Raw genomic sequence first — 20,602 nt, 5'->3', positions numbered from 1 at the left:
CTACTGTAGCCACAGGTTGACCAGAGCTTTGTGAATGGATATACATATACGTGTGTGCATGTGTGTAATAAAAAAGAATGGTGTTAGCAAATTGTGTTTACTGCTTAATTTATAATTGTTAGTAGTAGTGTTAAAAATCTTTCTAGAGACACTGGAAGTACATTTTCTGCTTGTGCTTTTTGTAATAAAAAATTTTCTGTCTCAGTAACTCATGCATAAGGAAATTTTCACTACATTTTAAAAAATCGATATATAAAAATAAATCCTGTATTTTAGATGTTTTATTTTAGACATAAATTATTTGAAAACCTTTTATAAGCTATTGGACATGTTGTGTATTGTATTTCTTTGAGAGAGTTGTAGTAGTTTGGTATTTGAAACTTCAAAGAAACTCTAATTGCATGATAAACATTATAGATATTCTACTTATCTAACCAAAGTTGAAGTAGTTGAATTTTAACATTATAGCATCTTGTCCCAATTTTCATTATAGCATCAACTTAAACATCAGCTGTTTAAAATGTACCATCTTTGATATATTTACTTTTTGTGAACTCTCTTGCTGCATCATTAGATACATAATATTGTTAATAGTTTGTAAATCTTTCTGCTGATATATCACTCGAGATTTTCATTAAGAAATTATGTCTTAAGATATTCCTTAAAAATTTCTCTTTAAGATTCTAAAACTGTTGTCTTTAGAAGAATCTTTCAGTATCAAAATGCAAAGAATATGAGCATTGAATAGCTGTAATATGTCATTCTAGCAATATCTTTAAGAGTAAGTTTCATGAACATTCCCTTTATAAGCCACTAATTACTTGTCATGGATCACTCTTTAGATTTTGTAAATGTAAACTTATCAACTAATTTCTTTTTTCTACATTAGTTCTTTCTCAGTTTCTTCATATCAAAAATTAAACTGATAAAACAGAAATAAGATTGACAAATGATCGTTTCTCTTTATTGCACATCCCTTAAGGATGCATGTTAATAATAAAAGTCATTAGAGCATCAGGAAAATGTCACGTGATATTTGTTTTGGCATTTTACATTCTGAGTTCAAATGTTGTCACAGTTAACTTTGCCTTTCATTCCTTTAGGGTCAATAAAACACCACACCAGTTAAGTCAGTGTAGTCTACTAAACTCAATCTCCTCAAAATTGCTGGTCTTGTTCCTAAATTAGAAACAATCATTACTGTTTGTTTGTGTTTTTACTCGGAAAGATATTCTCAATTCTAATTAAAAGTTTTGGTATTTTCACTTTTAGAATCAAATCCAAGAATTTAAAGCTGCTCAAACCCCAAGCACTAACCAACTTCGCTCTATGCTACTGGACCCAGCCATCAACTTGGTATTCCAACACATGGCTAAAGAGATGGAAGAATGCAAGGAACGACAGAAACAGACACAAAATGAACTGAGTGCATGGAAGTTCACTGCCGACAGGTGTGATATCTCCCATCTTAATCTGGTAACATTTCTAACCTAGACTTGCAGATGCATCAAACACCTACTTCTCCCCTGTGTGACATCAGCATTAGCTGTCTCAGCTGATGATGCCATCACAGTCAACAAAAATGGCCTAATAGTAGGCCATAGAAAGCACCCCCTGCATCTTACCTGAGCTTGCTGATGACGCTACTCTAAAGCGGCATCACATAGACTGGGTAAAAGAGTGAAAGAAAGAAAAATGTCAACAAACACATTACTAGACATGTTTACTAAACAACCACCACATTTGCACACTCTCTTACTGCTCCTCCATCTGCTCTTTGGTATATTGCTGTATTTTGGTATTACTACTACTACTACTGGCAAAGATCAACTTTACTTTCCTTCAAAAACTCTTCTGCAGAACATTTTATTTCTACTTTTGTACCAGAATCTCTCCATCAATATTAACTAAGTATTTTAATGATTTTTACATAATTTTGGTAAGGCTACCCTTACTTAGCTGAAACTTTATTGTCATCATTAAGTTGCTATTGTTTGGCTATTATTGAGATTCTGTTAAAAACCTAACATCTCCGCAGAAGTTTAATTAATCATTATACATTGAGTTAGTCACAGAAAATTAAATTGCTACATTAGTAGAGAAAATGGTTATATATGTGAAACAAGTGCCAAATACATTTTTTACTTTTAGTTTTATATATTCAAACCTTAAAAACATTATTCAAGGACTGTTTCTCAGTATTTTTTAATTTTATGACATCTAAATCAGCTAAAGTAAATCATTATCTTTACAAGGAAAATTGAGGTCATGGCAGAATGTGGTGGACTGGTTTCTTGGATTGGTATGGTAATCCATGTTTCTGTCAAGAATAGCTGGAGCTTCACTTATGATGGCAATGTTCCTCAGCCGGCAGAAGACTCATTGCCCTTTCTTTGTTGATGGAGTAGAGTCCAGGTGCTGAGAAAGGAAATTTTAATCCAGCAATTATGTATATTTATCTATATTCAGATATCAACCAATAGCACACCATTGAAAGAGAGATGATGCTCAGTGATACAGTAGGGATGGTATACATGGAGAAGATCATGATGAGGATGATGAATATATAGTATCATTGACATTAAAATGGAAACTTTAAAATGTCTTCTACTTAGTGAAACGTTTACAGACACAGTTGTCTTCCTCCATATATGGTTTGGCATTTAACATCATCTTAGCCATCCTTGACAATGACTTTGTAGACAGGAATTCAACCCTGCAATGTCCCTTGAAAGTATTTATATAATTTGGTGCTGAAGAATCATAAAAACCAATTCTTTTCAGAAATCTTTTATAATCCAGAGAATTTTAGTTAGTTTCCAGATGTGTAATATTCTAATGTAACTATGTTCTGTTTGAAGAAAGGTTTACAATTAGATGATGATAAACTAATTAAAATCCTAAATCTTAATGTTGTAGTTGCATGTGTGTGTTTTTATGTTCTACAGACATATAAAAGAATGAATATACACATGCACACATACTGCCACATTTGTCTTGGTCTAATACTGTATACATACACCCACACCCACACACACACACACTAATTTAATATAACTAACTTTTTTGTGTATGATATAGTATCGTTTATATAATATATTGCATAATATAGAACAGTTTGATATACTGGGATTGATGCACTTTAAAAGTATGGGCTTTTATAGTTGTATGTTTATATGATATACTGTAGTTGCTATAAAAATACTGACCTATATTTAACAACCAGCAGTGTATATAATGTATGTCTCTTCGTTCATTTACTATCCATATTTCCAGGCTAGCATAGGTTGGAAGAATATTTTATCAAGGCATTGTTTTATAGCTGGTTGCTCTCTGTTGTTAATCCTTACCTGCTTTTCAAGGGATCTCTTCGTATACAGGGTGTTCATAAATTATCTTTACAACTTTCACAATTTATTGTATCTAATAAAGTTGAGATCCCTCGTCCAACTTCTTCACAACCAATGGAGCCCATGTGAAAGTGTTCTGATGTGTCTAATAAAATTATTCATCTATGTTTCGCAATAAACTCTGCTGAGTTATCCTTATTTTTCATTTTTTTCTGAATTTTTCAAATTGTAAAGGTAATTTACGAGCACCTTGTATAATAGACAACAATATTTTATTTTATGTATGTATTACCTTTTAAGTGTATGTGTGTGTAAAGATTCACACATACACATGCATTGTGCACACACATACATGTTTACTATATAAAAATGAATCTATCTGAGTTTCACCCAACAGCTGGTTGTTTGAGTCTGTGGATGAAATGGGGACTTGTAGTATTTATAAGGTTGAAAGTTTCAGGATTAGTAGTTTTGTTAATTGTATTTCAGAATTTGAAGTACTGAGAGGCATGTAAATCATTTCTCCCTAATACTTACCATGTCCTTAAACAAAGTGTTCAGGGACTTGGTGAGTATTTAAAAGCATATATTGTTCCTTAGGGTGCATGTTTGTGCAGGTATATGAAGTGGCACACATAGTTAGGTCACACTTTTATATACAACTATATAGAAATGAATTCTCTCATGCAAATACATCCACTCTACAGGTTTACAAATACACACTTATAGCCACATATTTAAATATATATATTTAAAAATCTAATTTAATAGCAATGTGTTGAGTGATTTTTTTCTTCTTGCAGTTATTGTTAGTTGTGGTTTGTTAAACATGTACCTCAAATGTTTGTTATCATTGTCGTAATAAAAATTACATATTATCCGTATAAAATAAAAACAGAAAGGCATATGTATAGATATAAATATACATCTACAAGTCCCTCCATTTCAGCCGCAATCACAAACAGCCAAATGATAGATAGAACTCATGTAGACTATCATTTCTTTTTATGTAATAAACATATCTGTCCTGTCTACAGACTATTGAGTTCTATCTCTGATACTCATATCTTGTATAATGTTTTGTGTGTGTGTATATATATATTTGTGTGTGTGTGCATGAGTGTATATGTGTGTGTGTGCACACACACACACTGCATATACCTATAATTATGAGGGTTGAATATATTTACATAGGTCTACATACATAAATTTATGTAGTTTATATGAAGCACTGTCTGATATAGATATAGATGTTTTTAATTGTTTTTGAAAAATGAAAACAAAATGAGTTTTAAGAAATAAAATAAGTCAATGGTCTGTACTTCTATTTTGTATTTCAGTATTTTGGGTTAAGACCCCTTCTTCAGGTAATTTTCAGAGATTTGATCTTGCATGCTGGCTTTTCTGCTATGTACTGTGTGTATATAAGTTGCTTTATATGCACAGGATAGCATTGTTATAGTAGCCAATCAGCTTTGTACAAAGCAGCCTCTATATATACACACACATTCACACATACAGAGCAGAAAAGCTAGCTTGCAGCATCAAATCTCCAAAGGTTTCCTGAAGAAGGGTCCTAATCATGAAATATAAAGTATAAGATAAAAGTTTAGGTCATGGTCAACTTGCATTACTTTGCTTTTCCAAATGTGTGTCCCCGAACGTGTGAGTATACATACATACATACACACATACACACACACATACACACACACACACACACACACACACACACACACACGTGTGATTTTTTGTGTATGTATGTATGCATATATATTTAACTTTATGATATACAGTAAAGTCAGTAATGTACAATATTACATATATTAATATAACATCTATACTTTGGTTCAGTGTTTCTCATAGAAGTAGTAGTGGTTGATGGATAGGGGATGGGGCTGACAAATTGCTACTTTAAATAAAATTAGAATACTTTTAAACCTTTAAACTTGTCCAACACCATGGCAATGAAAGATGAATTCTGTGAATTCAAAGAGGATAGTGGTAAAAAATACCCTAATATTTTAGTGGTGGAACTAGTATTTATCATTTCTGAGAATCACTGATCTTGTTGGAGTTACAACTCATGTAAAACCCAACATAGTTTAGGAAATGAATGTTTGCCTGAAAGGGATTTTTTGTATTTAAGAGTTTTCAAAAATGTTGGTTATATGGTTGTGAAACTTGTAGCAAGAGGAATGAAGTGAATATGCAGTATAGCTTTAACAGGCAGTTGAGTTTGTTGCATTTTGTTTAGGTGTGTATGTGTGTGAGAGAGAGAAATTCTGGATGAAATGGGTTTATGAATAAATAGAAGTCTGTTAAAGAAGGCCTGGGACAAATTATTTATCACAGACAGCTAATGTCACAAGCAAGAATATGTAACTGTGCAAACCTGTTCAACCTACATCACAATAGAAAAATGGATGTTAAGCATTAGCTTTATGATATTAATGCATCAGACTACTTTTGTAACATAACTAGGGAACAACATTGAAAACATCTATAATATTAATATGCTAGTGTATGTTAAGCTGTAAAGTGATTAGTTGAAAGGTGTTTAGCATTGGAAAATAAGAGAATGTAGTTAAGTGGTTAATTGAAGCAAGAGAGAAAAGTGTTTACTTGAAAAAACGTAGTAGTGGTGAAGATAGGAGAAAGGCAATTTACAGATATATAATCATATACATACGCACATACATATGTGAAATACTGTGATGAAGTAGCAGTTAAAGTGATGGTGGTAGGAGAGAGGGGGTCATTGATAGGGATATTGGTTAATGGAGATGGGACCAGTGAAGACTAGTTATTTGACTGAGCTAGTTTTTTTGTCAAATTGTCAATTACTTAAAGCATGCATCTTAGTACAATTAATTATCAATTGCTAAAAATGAATATTTCATATGTGCTTATCTGTTATAATATTTTGCTTCTATATGTGATGTTTTAACATTGGAACAAAATAAAAGATGTAAAATTAGATGTAAGAAAATTAAGTTGTAAACTATGGAAGAAACTTGTGTTCATTTAATTCTTCTTTGGATTGTAGTCATGCTGGGGCTGCAGTCCAATAACCAGTAATCTTCAAGTGTTTGGTTTGGTTTGGTTTGGTGTTTATTTTTTGTGCATTTTTTTAACTGCTTTGTCATGGTACATTAACAATATCACACCTTTAAGTAGCATAAATGTAAACACACACAGGTATATATTTATCGTTGTCATCATACAACCTCTTTCCATGCCAACACAGGTCTGACAGTTCAACAGATCTGAGAACCAGCTCTTGTTCCCAATGTCTTAGCTTTGGCATGGTCTCTAGGGCTAGATGCTCTTCTTTACACTGACCACTCAACAGAGTGTGCTGGGTGCATTTGTAGCACCAGCACTATAGAGGTTGCTTTGCTATCAATAAGACTAAAAAACCCTCTCAAACCAGATATCATGGTTGCTTGAATCTATTACCAATCACTTAAGGATTACTGAGTACTTTTATGCATACACACACACACACACACACACACACATACAGAGTATCCTTATTGCTTCTATCAAATTTCATCAAAGGCATTAATCAACTGTAGGCTGTTGTCAGATGACATTTGCTCAAGGTGCTCTACTGTGAAACCAAACCTAGAATTGCAAGGTTACAGCACAAACATTTTAACTATACAATTATGTTGGTATCTGTATTACTGATGTTTTTTTTTCTAGGATCTACAGTCCTGTGGGGAAGCTACTATATTTTGTTTACTGGGATTATGGGTTCAATCCAGCCATAAAAACATTTCTCTGATATAAAAATAAGGATTTAAAGCAGCATATTAAAATTGATTAAAGCTTTACCAACATAGGCACAGGAGTGGCTGTGGTAAGTAGTTTGCTTACCAACCACATGGTTCCAGGTTCAGTCCTACTGTGTGGCAAGTGTCTTCTACTATAGCCTTGAGCCGACCAAAGCCTTGTGAGTGGATTTGGTAGACGGAAACTGAAAGAAGATCATTGTATATATGTATATATATGTGTGTGTGTGTGTGTTTGTACCCCCAACATCACTTGACAACCGATGCTGGTGTATTTATGTTCCCATAACTTAGCAGTTCAACAAAAGCGACCAATAGAATAAGTACTAGGCTTACAAAGAATAAGTCCTGGGATGGATTTGTTCGACTAAAGGCGATGTTCCAGCATGACCGCAGTCAAATGACTGAAACAAATAAAAGAGTAAAAGAGTATAGCTGTACAGTAGCATTAATATTATAAATAATTTCTTCAGTTTCATTCCAAGTTATTTCTTGATGTAAAATGAAAAATAATAACAATTCTCTATGTAAAAGAGGTGACAAAGACTCTAACCTTTAGAAATGTTATCTTCTAAGACTGCATATTCAACACTGCTTATGTGAACTTCTGCACCATCGAAAGAATCCAAATGTTTCAGAAAAAAAAAAATGTATATATTACAGATATAAGATCTGCACACAGCTCAGTTGAGACAACTCCTCTACTTAAGTTACTGGGATTAAGGATTCAATTTGAGCCATATCTGCTTTTCTCTGATTTGAAAATATGGATGTAGTACAATAAATCAAAGTATGCTGAAATGTTACATCCATAATCATATTATAGCAGAGCATTTGCTACACGCATTATATATCATCATCATTATCATTCAATGTCCATTTTTCCATGCTGGCATGGGTTGGATGGTTTGACTGTGGTCTGGAGAGCCAGTGGCTGCACCAGGCTCCAATCTGATCTGGCAATGTTTCTACAGTTGGATGCCCTTCCTAACGCCAATCACTCCAAGAGTGTAGTGGGTGTTTTTTACGTGCCACTGGCACAGGAGCCACTCAGGCGGGCCTGGCATTGATCACGTTCGGATAGTGCTTTTTATGAGCCAGTCAGGGGGCACTAGTCACAGCTACGATATTGGTTTTACTTGACTCAAAAGGTCTTCTCAAGCATATCATATCGCCCAACACATCAGGGGTACTCTTAACTGGGTCGGACATACATGGCTGTGATCTCACTTGAGTTGCCGGGTCTTCTCAATCACAGCATATCTCCAAAGGTCTCGGTCTCCTGTCATTGCCACTATGAGGCCCAATGGTCGAAGGTCATGCTTCACCATCTCATCCCATGTCTTCCTGGGTTTACCTCTTTGACAGGTTCCTTCCACAGTTAGGGAGTGGCACTTCCTCACACAGCTGTCCTCATCCATATGTAACACATGACCATACCAGCGCAGTTGTCTCTCTTTGATGCTTCTTGTGCCCAACTTTTCTCTCAGGGTGCTTACACTTTGTTGTGCATGCACACTGACATTATACATCCAGCGGAGCATACTAGCTTCATTTCTTTCAAGCCTGTGCATGTCCTCAGCTGTCATAGCCCATGTTCCACTGCCATGTAGCTTGATAGTTTGCACACATGCATCATACAGTCTACCTTTCATCCTGAGCAAGAGGCCTTTAGTTGCCAGCAGAGGTAGGAACTCCCTGAACTTTGTCCAGGCTATTCTTATTCAAGCCACTACACTCTCAGAGCTACCACCCCCGCTATAGACTTGGTCACCTAGGTAGTGGAAGCTATTAACTACTTCTGGTTTCTCCCGATGGCATGTGATGGAATCTGTTTGTTGTACATCTTCAGTGTTTATTGCCCCTGTGCATCTACCACACACAAAAACTATCTTCGCAGTTAACCTTCCTTTGATATTGCTGCATCTTTTATGTGTCCATAGCCTACTCCAGGTACATCATATGGAGTTTCTACCCATGCCTTTACAGATCGAGCAGGGCCATCTACCTGAAGGGGTTTGTGATTTGACAGCCTTCCTACTTACTAAAACTTTGGTTTTTACTAGGTTAACCCTAAGGCTGTTCGATTGCAGATCTTGCTTCCACACCCTAAACTTTCTCTCTAGTTCTGGCAGTGACTTGGCTATTAGAGCAAGGTCATCAGCATAGAGAAGCTCCCAGGAGCATCCTGTCTTGAATTCCTCTGTTATTGCCTGGAGGACTTTCATGAATAAGAAGGGGCTGAGGACTGATCCTTGGTGAACCCCTACTTCTCGAAATTCTTCACTATACTCATTGCCAACCCTCACCTTACTGACAGCATCCATGTACAGGGCTTGTACAGCTCTTACCAACCACTTGCCTATCCCCAGTTTCCACATTGACCACCTGATAGGGGATCGGGAGTCCCTGTCAGAGGCTTTCTCCAAGTCAACAAAGCCAAGTACAGAGGTTTATCTTTGACTAGATATTTCTTCTGCAGTTGCCTTACCAGAAATATAGCATCAGTGGTGCTTCTGCCTGGCACAAAATCAAACTGCATCTCATCTAGGCTAACACTCTCCCTGATCCAGTAATTGGATACCCCTGTAGTTATTTCTATCTAATGTATTACCTTTACTCCTGTAGTAGTTGACTATGGTGCTGCTACACCAGTCATTGGATATGACTTCTTCATGAACTAACTGATTTACAATGCAGGTGACAAGACCATAACCCACACTGCCTGATATCTTAAGCATCTCAGTGGCGATTCCTAATGGGCCAGGTGCTTTCCCTGTCTTCATATCCTTAATTGCTTTATCTACCAGGGTGCTATCTATTCAGGTAGCTGGTCCCTCAGTTGGGTCAACCTTTGGCACTCTCCTCCTCCCATTCATTCTCCACATTCAGCAATCTTTCATAATGACATCTCCAAGTGTCTTTCTTTGTAGAATTATTAAACACAAATGCACCATCATCCATATGGACACGGTTTTCTGTCACACACTGTCTTGCAATCCGAAATACTTCAGTTCAGTTCTTTGGTCTTCACTTCGCAGAACATTGGCAAATTTCTTTTCTGCTACTCCCTTGGCTATATATAACTGTCCCCTAGCTTCCCTTTTGGCTATCTGATACATTCTCCGGCTACCCCCACTCTTCCAGGCCTTCAAAGCCTGTTTCTTTACTCTAATGGCCCTGTCTACAGTATTGTTCCACCACCATGTTTCCCTAGGTCTGGAAGGGACTTTGCACCAGCCACAGATTTGGTCTGTGTCGCTCAGCAAGCTGTCTTGCAGGAATTCCCAGCTGCCTTCTATATCACAGGACTGAAGCTCCTCCTCCCTATCATCAAATTTGTCAGTAAGGACATCCCTAAATCTCTGATCATGTGAAGGATTCTTAAACTTCCAAGTCCTTCTTTTCCAGATTGTCCTGCTTTTTGGTATCCCTCTGATCTCAAGTCTAAAGTCATTAATAACTAGTCTATGCTGCGGAGTACATTCTTCACCAGGGAGGGTCTTTGTATTTAAGAGCAACCATGCATCCTGCTGTCTGGTGAGAATGAAATCAATCTGGCTAGCATAGTTACCTAATTGATAGGTTATCAGGTGGCTAACAGGCTTCCTGAAGTTGGTGTTGCAGATGAATAGGTTATTTGCATCACAAAGCTCCAGGAGCCTAGTTCCCTCTTCATTTCTGGTACCAACTCCATGACCCCATGTACACCATGGAAGATACCAGGTTGCTGTCCAACATGCCCATTAAAATCTCCAGCCACAAAGGTGAAATCATTGTCACTCTTCTTTGTGGTAGCCTGCAGAATAATATCATAAAAGTGATCCTTCTGTTCATTCGGTAAGCCCATTTGTGAGGCCTAGGCAGAGATAATTGAAGCTATACCATTCTGCAAGACTAGCCTGAATTTAAGTAGTCTATCACACACCCTCACTACGTCTATGATCTTATCCACCCATTTTTCTGCAAGAAGTATGCCCACACCCCTTTTTCTAACACTATTACCTTTCCAGAAGAGTTTATACCTATGTGCTTTGCCTGTGAGGACTCTGGTTGAAGCTCCTCTCCACGCAATGTACATCAACACTTCTCTGTTCAAGCATCTCTACAATCTCGCTAGGCCTACCTTTCAATGTGCCTACATTTACAGTGCCAACTCTAAAAACTGGGAAAGTGATATGGGAGGTAATACAAGAAGGAGAGATGATATTCAGCACCTGAAAAGAAGGTTCCCATGATCGTTTGGTAACAGACATCATAATAGTTGTTCTTGCTTTTAACCTTCCCTCATTCAAACATGTTAGAATTGTTAAGGTTGTTCCCTGTACTGTGGGGTGGGAATAAGGAAGTATTCTATATATAAAAGTGTTTGGGGCATTGTAATTATAAGCGTTATGAGCATTGTAGGTGTAAGCATTACTGACGCTAAAAGAAAAGTATATTTATATATATATATATATATATATATATATATATACATACATATATATATATATATATATACATACATATATATATATATATATATATATATATATATATATATATATATATATGTGTGTGTGTGTGTGTGTGTGTGTGTTAGGACTCGCAAAAAACCATTAATTCCCAAAACTGAGTTTAAGTATAAGTAATTCTCAAAACCGGTCATCCCAGATTTAGAGCAGTGTCCCTGTAATGAAGAAGTTTGTCGTATATTGTATTTTATTTATATACATACACAGAGAAAGAGAGAAAGTAACAGGTTGACTGATATCCACAAATATGTTGATGGTGCCTGTATCTGTATCTATGTACAAACAATTACAAAAAGTGATGGTATTATATTTATTTAATCAGGAATGCAACGTTTTTCCAAGTCGTATTTTTGAGAATCAATCAAGTTTCTTGACTTGTAAGCAATGCTCTATAAAGTTTCTCGAGCTTTTCACTTCTGTTCGAAGTTGCTTCAAAATATTCGAATTCTTTAGAGATTTCAAATCCATCTGTTACATTCTTGGGCTCTTCGTTCATTTTCTTCATTACGCTTGTGTATTCATGCATGACTTCATTACCTTCGTAAGTAGATGGGACAACAGTAACACTTGTTTTTAGGTTCCTATTTCATTTTCTTTGTATAATTCTGTTGTGTTCTCAGCGTCATGTTCAGGAAATAATCTATATGTTTGTTCAGCATACTTCCTTAAATGTTGTTTCGTTCAAAAAAGAAAAGGTCCAGAAATTGATTCACCTTTAAACTTCCTTGGGTTATGTAAATACCTCAAGAGAGTCAAGGTTTCGACATTTCTTATTATTATATCTATGCATAAGTCTTTCATGAAGATTTAGAGCTAAAAGGTTGCCGACAATATTAAGTTTATTCATTAAAAATTCTATAGAATATTCCACTTTCAGTAAATTCGTATCATCAGCACAAATAGCCTTCAAAATAATTTCTACTGGATGCAGAATTTCACATAGTAAATTGAGAGATTTCCATTCTTTGTCAGCCACGGCATCTGTGGAAAGTACTGCTCATAGAGCATTTGGAATGCAGCTTTTCAATTTCAAAAATCTCTCAATCATATGGAATGTGCTGTTCCACCTAGTTCTGCAATCTAGTATAAGTTATATTCTCTGTTATCAAAGTTCGCTCATACAAAATCTTGCAAAATTTCATTGTTTGTAGGAGATTTATGTAAAAGTTTTGAAATTTTTCTTACCTTATTTAAAACTTTGTTAAATTCAGGTTTTAGCTGGGGAAAACAAGCATTTTCGTGAGCCAAATCTGTTTCAAAAAGTATTTCTTGTTGGCTTATGTCAGCTTCATCATCACTATCATCTGTTATAGCGATCTCTCCACTTTTTTTATCGGTCTCGTCGGTTGAGGCAATATTTTCAATATATTTTTGATAGAGAATGTCGATCACAGACAGATGTATGCAATGTGTGAGACATTGTTGGTGATCAGGTCTTATTTCTTTTCCGAATTTTACCATCATAGAAGCACCATCTGTTGTACAGCCAATAATGTGTATATCCAAATCCAATCCAAATTCACTAAGACGTCCTCTCACAAATTGCTCTGTTCTCCTGCTATTAAGAGAGCCATGGATCTCAATAAGACCCAACAACCAATGATTGTCTTTCCCATGAACATTTATGTTCATATATTGTTTATTTTGAATTGATGTGTATTCATCCAATGTCAATGAGTAGCAAATCCCCAGCGCTACTTCTTTTTCGAAATAATGATTAAGTTCTTCTTTCTTGGTTATGTAATAATTCATTACCATATTCCTGGCTCCGTTTGCAGATGTTGGTTGTAATTTATCATATTTGCCTCTCTGACTAAGAAGATTTCTCTGTATAAAATCGCTTTTGGCGATTGAATTGAAAGAGAATCCATCCATAGCAGCTAACTTTGAAACTTCTTCCATTGATTTCTTTGTTAAAAAGTGTTCCATTGTTCTTGTCATCTTCACAGGAGGCTGGTTTTCATCTTGATTTATGTCATTTGATGAATTTTCTTCAAGTGCAAGATCAGAGACGTAGTAGATCCTCCAGAAGACTTCATGATCTAATCACACTTATTGCATTGAGCTTCGTCTTTGTTTTTCCTATTGAAAAAATTCCAAACAGTTGATTTTCTTTTTATCATGCTAGGGCTAATGAAAATAATTAAGAAAAAATTTAGTTAGTGCTACTTCCTTCAAATGAATCTGGAACTGATTATTACATATGCTCAATCGGAAAGATCACCTGACTGAAGACTAACAGCATCCCCTTGACTTGCTATGAATAAACTCTGTTACCTCCAAATTCAAAGAGTCAGCCAGGGGTTAGTGAAGGAAATGACAAGGTGCTGATCTAAGGTTCAAGGGGAGAGAAGGTGAGAATTGATATGTTGCGATATGTTTCAATGAAACAGAGAGCACTCTCAACTAAAGACGACCAACAACAGTTCAGTTAGTTCAGTTTCAACGATATTTCTTCAAAAGAAAAAAATAGAGAAATGTTTTGTGGTAAAAAAATAGAAACAGCAAGAATTAAAATCGTTTTGGCAAATCCGTTTCGGTTTTACTGATCATAATATAAAACTGGTTGTAACCGGTTTTATAAAACCGGTTTCAAGCCCGTGTGTGTGTGTGTATTCAAATATAATAGTGTATGAAATATATATGAAGAGAAAACCACCATGTGGATGTCTTACATGCTAAAAAGGCAGACCAAAGCCCAAAACCACGTAAAACATTCTTACAGTAAAGCACATCGTTTGTATGTGAGCAAGACATTTAAGTAAATAAAAATTTCAGTCTATCTTATAATCATGTGTTTCATCATTAATGACCAAATAAATCAATTAATTAGTCATCCGTAACTCGTCAGTAAGGTTGCTATAAAATGTATAAATATGAGACTAGAATACGTACTGAAAACACAAAGTAAACACATGTGCATTCAGTTCCATCTTTATACATCAAGAATTCAAATCAAATGCCTTCAAGCAACGTGTCAAGCCAGAGTAGTATAGCAGTGAATAAATTCAAATGTATACTATCCGGCCAAAGAATTTAAATATTTAACTTTATAAATACAAGGGTAAAAATTAATTAAATAATTTATACATAATAAAGGTCAGAAGACATAAATATTTTTAGATATAATAGTGTGTGAAATATACACAGAGAGAAAACTACCATGTGGATTTCTTACATGCTAAAAATGGCAGACCAAAGCCCCAAACCATGAAAAAACATCCTTACATTAAAGCATGTTTATATATAAGCAAGACATTTGAATGAATAGAAATTTCAGTTAACCTTATACTCATGAGTTTCACCATTAATAACTAAATAAATCAACCAATGAGTTAGTCATCCGTAGCTCATGTATTCAAACATACTATCTGGCTGAAGAATTTAAAGATTTAACAAGGGTAAAAATTATTAAATAATTTATATCAGTTGTTAGCATGCATAATAAAAGTCAGAAGACATAAATATTTTAAAATATAATTGTGTGTGAAATATATATGGAGAGAAAACCACCATGTGGATTTCTTACATGCAAAAAATGGCTGACCAAAGCCCAAAACCACGAAAAAACATTCTTACATTAAAGTGCGTTATTTGTACATGAGCAAAACGTTTGAGTGAATAAAAATTTCAGTTAACCTTATACTCATGATTTTTACCATTAATGACCAAATAAATCAACTACTAAGTTAATCAATTGATTAGTCATCCATAGCTCGTCAGTAAGGTCACTGTAAAATGTACAGATGACTAATTAATCAATTAGCTTATCATTCTTTTACTTGTTTCAGTCATTTGACTGTGGCCATACTGGAACACTGCCTTTAGTCAAGCAATGTAAGCCTAGTACTTAATTTATCAGTCTCTTTTGCTAAACCACTGAGTTGCGGGGACATAAACACACCAGCATCGGTTGTCAAGCGATGTTGTGGGAGACAAATATAGACACACGAACATATACACACACATACATACATATATATATGACAGGCTTCTTTCAGTTTCTATCTACCAAATCCACTCACAAGGCTTCGGTCAGCCTGAGGCTATAGTAGAAGATACTTGCCCAAGGTGCCACACAGTGGGACTGAACCCAGAACTATGTGGTTGGTAAACAAGCTACTTACCACACAGTCACTCCTGCAATTTGTTTGGTCATTAATGGTGAGACTCATGAGTATAAGATTAAGTGAAATTTTTATCTATTCAAATGTCTTGCTTGTGTACAAACAACGTTCTTTAATCTAAGATTGTTCCTTTGTGGTTTTGGGCTTCGATTTGCCATTTTTAGCATCTAAGAAATCCACATGGTTGTTTTCTCTCTGTGTATATTTCATACACTATTATATTTTAAAATATTTATGTCTTCTGACTTTTGTTATGCATGCTAACTACTGATATAAATTATTTAATAATTTTTACCCTTGTATTTATTAAGTTACATATATATATATATATATATATATATATATATATATATATGTATGTGTGTGTCTGTGTTTTTGTAGAATTTTTGGACTAATCCAGTTAAAGGTTGTATTATAAATAGTTCAAGCCCTTACAGTAACTTTAAAATCTATAGCCCTTTGAAACTCTTTTCATCCTGACAAGTGGGGTCATTGCATAAGATGTGTATACCGTGTATGAAGGCAACGGCAATGAACTCCTGAAATGGATATAGATGTTGGATGTTAACTTACCTTTTGGAATGATTCGCGAAGATGTAGTTTAGTTACCAGATTGGCCTCATATCATGCTCCTGCAATTTTCATGAATGACTATATTGACTTTTACATTTTCTATAAAATTTTCAGAGTTGGTATAATTTTATTTTATATACTTTTCTCTTTAAACTTTTATTTGATTAACTTTCAAACTGCTAAACATTATTATTGCACTTCCTTAATTTGAATTTGAATCGTAAACAGTAAAGATTTCAGTCATACATTTCTATACATATATTACTTTTTTGAATGCCCATTACTCCAATAATTCTGCATTTTTACAGTTACACTTTTTCCATGGCAGTAGATAAATTTTCTATTCCACAACGTATTTGTAGTGGCTTTATGCAGGCATAGTGTGGATTCGATCCTCGATTGCCGAATTTCACTTAACACTTCAACAGCACTTTTCTCACAGTAAATTAAAATTGAACCTCAATCCTTTACAAGCTATGACTCCAGTAAGCTTCATGCATTCCTTGGATGTGTAGTATATTCTTAGCTACAACAGCGACAACATGGATTTCTTCCACCTTTGTGCTCTGTTAAAGTATTTGAGTAAAATTATATTAATGTGTCCAACCCATTGAAATGCTATTGCTTTATTTGTGCAGCTGATGATAGCCCTTCATTTAAATTGATGTGATGATTGCATTGTTCAATTAAATGGAGCCACTTCAAATGGTTGTACTGCATCACTTCTTGATATCCTGCTGCTTAGTTTGATTATATATATATATCATCATCATCATCATCATCGTTTAACGTCCGCTTTCCATGCTAGCATGGGTTGGACGATTTGACTGAGGACTGGTGAAACCAGATGGCTACACCAGGCTCCAATCTGATTTGGCAGTTTCTACAGCTGGTTGCCCTTCCTAACGCTAACCACTCAGAGAGTGTAGTGGGTGCTTTTACGTGCCACCGGCATGAAGGCCAGTCAGGCAGTACTGGCAGGCATTAATACATGTAAATGCTTCACCCGGTGAGGAACTCTTTAAATCAAAACTACCATAATAAATATACAGTGTACCGACAGCGAGGGAATGCAACTTGGAAGTCACCTCTTAAAATCAGATTCAGCCAAAAATCATATGATTTCATATTTTCTAATTGTCAGTGAAGGCATAATTAAGGAACATAAAAATGCACAAAATGCAACATACCAGACCAAACCAGGCAAACACCAAATGTATCCAACATAGCACATAGAAATGTTCACACTTATATATCTATGTAAGAGGTAAATATTTATATACATACATATATATATATATATATATATATATATATATATATATATCATCATCATCATCGTTTAATGTCTGCTTTCCAGATGGCTGCACCAGGCTCCAATCTGATCTGGCAGAGTTTCTACAGCTGGATGCCTTTCCTAACGCCAACCACTCAGAGAGTGTAGTGGGTGCTTTTACGTGCCACTGGCATGAGGGACAGTCTGGTGGTACTGGCAACGGCCATGCTGAAATGGTGTTTTTTACGTGCCACCTGCACAGGAGTCAGTCCAGCGGCGCTGGCAACGACCTCACTCAAATGTTTTGTTTACATGCCACTAGCAGAAGTGCCAGTAAGGCAACACTGGTAACGATCATGCTCAAATGATGCTTTTTACGTGCCACCGGCATAGAAGCCAGACCGCTGCTCTGGCAGTGATCCCGCTCCACTGGCACAGGTGCCAGTCATCGAATTTGGTTCAGTTACGATTTCACTTGCCCCAACAGGTTTTCGCAAGCAGAGATTAGTACCCATGTCAACCTTCAATGAATGAAGGTTGGCATGGGTACCAGTCGTCGAATTTGGTTCGATTTTGATTTCAATATTTATATATATATATATATATATATATATATATGATACAGAAATAAATTTATTTCTCAAAAGCGTGATCAGGATAAATTATCCATATAATGCAGAAAAATACGTTGCCGGCCAGCCATGAGACTCGAACTCACATCTCTGTGATTACATGTCAAGTGTTTTACCATTCTTCTGCAATTTTAGAACTTATGAATTTAGCTTCATAAGACGCTAACGTTAAATTCAACTTTACGATGAAAGTAAACAAACTTTCATCGTAAAGTTTATATATATATATATATATATATATATATATATATATATATATATATATATATATATGTATATACCAGGGGCATGCACTCTCGAGTATGCAAGGTATGCACTACATGGTCTGTGATTTTTTATCCATATAATCGGAAAATTAGATAAAATAGTTACTTTGTTTCAAAGAAAATCCCTCCAGTTGTTTTCGAAATATTTTGTCTCCCCTTCCCCTCTCTCAGTGACTCATACTTCTGCTTTGAGAATACCCACATGACAGACACTCCCTCTTTGTCTCTGTTAGTTTGTCCTACCCCCTTCCTCTCTCTCTTAGTGTCTCCATAAATTCATTGGCATGTCATGCTTTGAGAAGATCCGCATGACCTCCCTCTCTGTTTCTTTGTTAGTTTGTCTCTCCTTCTTCTCTCTCTTAGTGACTTGTTTAAAGTGCTAGGAAGAAAGGTCATTCATAATATTTTGTACCCCCTTCCTCTCTCTTCCTCAGTGAATCGACAAATTCATTATGGTATGTCATGCTTTGAGAAAATTGCATGACACCCCATCTCTGTCTCTTTGTTAGTGTAGAATTGTTGCTAACCTGGTTCCACTTTTTGACCCGTAAAATTTTTGACCGGAACAAGTGCAGTTCTAAAATTTTTGACCGGAACAAGAGCAGTTCTTGAGTTAGCCATAATTCTTGGAATAACCTGGCGGTAAGTTTGAATTTTTTTATCCAAAACATCTGTTTGCACTATTATATTTTTGGAGTGTTCTGAAAACAAAAATATTATCTATATTATATTTCTTATTTCAGAAGTAGCTAATTAATCTTAAATTAACTTAACCAACGTTATTTTTCCGTTTTGTTGAAATTCACTTACAATTTACGCAGACACTTACACAAGTGTTACTTTTTTCGAAATGAGTGAAATGTGTGTTATAAACGATATTTTGAGAAATAGTTTTTCGAAAAGAGACTTCAAGGGAAAACAATTAATTATAAACGGTGGGAGACCAGCACCCTATTTACCTAATCTGAGAAGCTACAAGAAATTCACAAGACAATTTCAGGTTAATTTGTATGAAAAGAAAAAATGGTTAACTGGAAGTGCTACACTTAATAAATTATTCTGTTGGCGTTTTTGGAATGATAAAGGCTATGATGATTTAAATAATTTACATATGGCTATGCTAAAGCATGAGCATTCTCAAAGCATATAAATCTTTGATAGATCTTAAAATATATGGGAATGTTCGCATAGACTTACAATTAGATGCATGTAAAAATCAAAGCATACAACATCATAATGAGAAAGTTAGACGAAACAGATCCATTCTACAACGATTGATCGATGTTGTTATTTTTTTAGGCCTCCAGGAATTATCATTCCGGGGTCATTTTGAATCTGAAGGCTCTAATAATTGTGGAAATTATAAAGAACTTGTATATTTAATCAGTAAATATGACAAAAAAATGGAAAGTCATCTAGATACAGCTTCTATCTTCACCGGTCTGTCAAACAGAATTCAAAATGACTTGATCGATGCAATTCATAAAGTTATGTTGAATGAGATGCAAAAGGAAATTGAGCAAGCTAAGTTTGTTTCTATTCTTGTTGAGACATCTGATGTCTCAGCATATTCACAACTGTCAACAGTTTTACATTATGTTACAGAAGACTGTGTGACAAAAGAACGATTTATCGGTTTTAGTGATGTTAGTGCAGATCGATCTGCAAATGCTTTATCTGAACATGTTTTTAAATGCATTGAGACGTGGGAATGTGGAAACAAATTGATTGCACAGACATATAAAGGTGCCACTACAATGGCAGGACAATTAAATGGGTTACAGACAAAAGTAAGAAAGAAATATGAATGTGCGATCGTTATTCATTGTTGTGCCCATATCCTAAATTTAGTTCTTTCACAATCATGCTCTGCTATGAAAGAATGCAAGATATTTTTTTCTACAATAAACGGACTGGGTACATTTTTTACGAAATCACCGAAAAGGGCTAATGCATTAGATAACATAGTTAAAAAAAGATTTTCGAAAGCAACAGCAACTAGATGGAATTACTCCTAACATCTCATTATTACCACAAAGGAAAATTATAATTTCATAATCA

The 20,602-nt window shown here is 35.2% G+C and overlaps 1 protein-coding gene across 1 annotated transcript in view; it reads left to right on the top strand.

Annotated features, from left to right (window-relative positions):
* The window catches only part of LOC106869968 (uncharacterized), a 252,719-nt gene that overhangs the window by 125,074 nt on the left and 107,043 nt on the right, over positions 1 to 20,602 (top strand). The window contains exon 6 of the mRNA XM_052974843.2: positions 1,273 to 1,451. Coding sequence (XP_052830803.1) covers positions 1,273 to 1,451 — 179 coding nt within the window. The remainder of the gene's footprint in view (positions 1 to 1,272; positions 1,452 to 20,602) is intronic.

This window comes from Octopus bimaculoides, chromosome 19 (assembly GCF_046866305.1).
Source record: "Octopus bimaculoides isolate indiv1 chromosome 19, ASM4686630v1, whole genome shotgun sequence".
Lineage (NCBI taxonomy): Eukaryota > Metazoa > Mollusca > Cephalopoda > Octopoda > Octopodidae > Octopus > Octopus bimaculoides.
The sequence above is the reverse complement of the archived record's forward strand: the minus strand, read 5'-3'. Positions and strand labels throughout refer to the sequence as shown.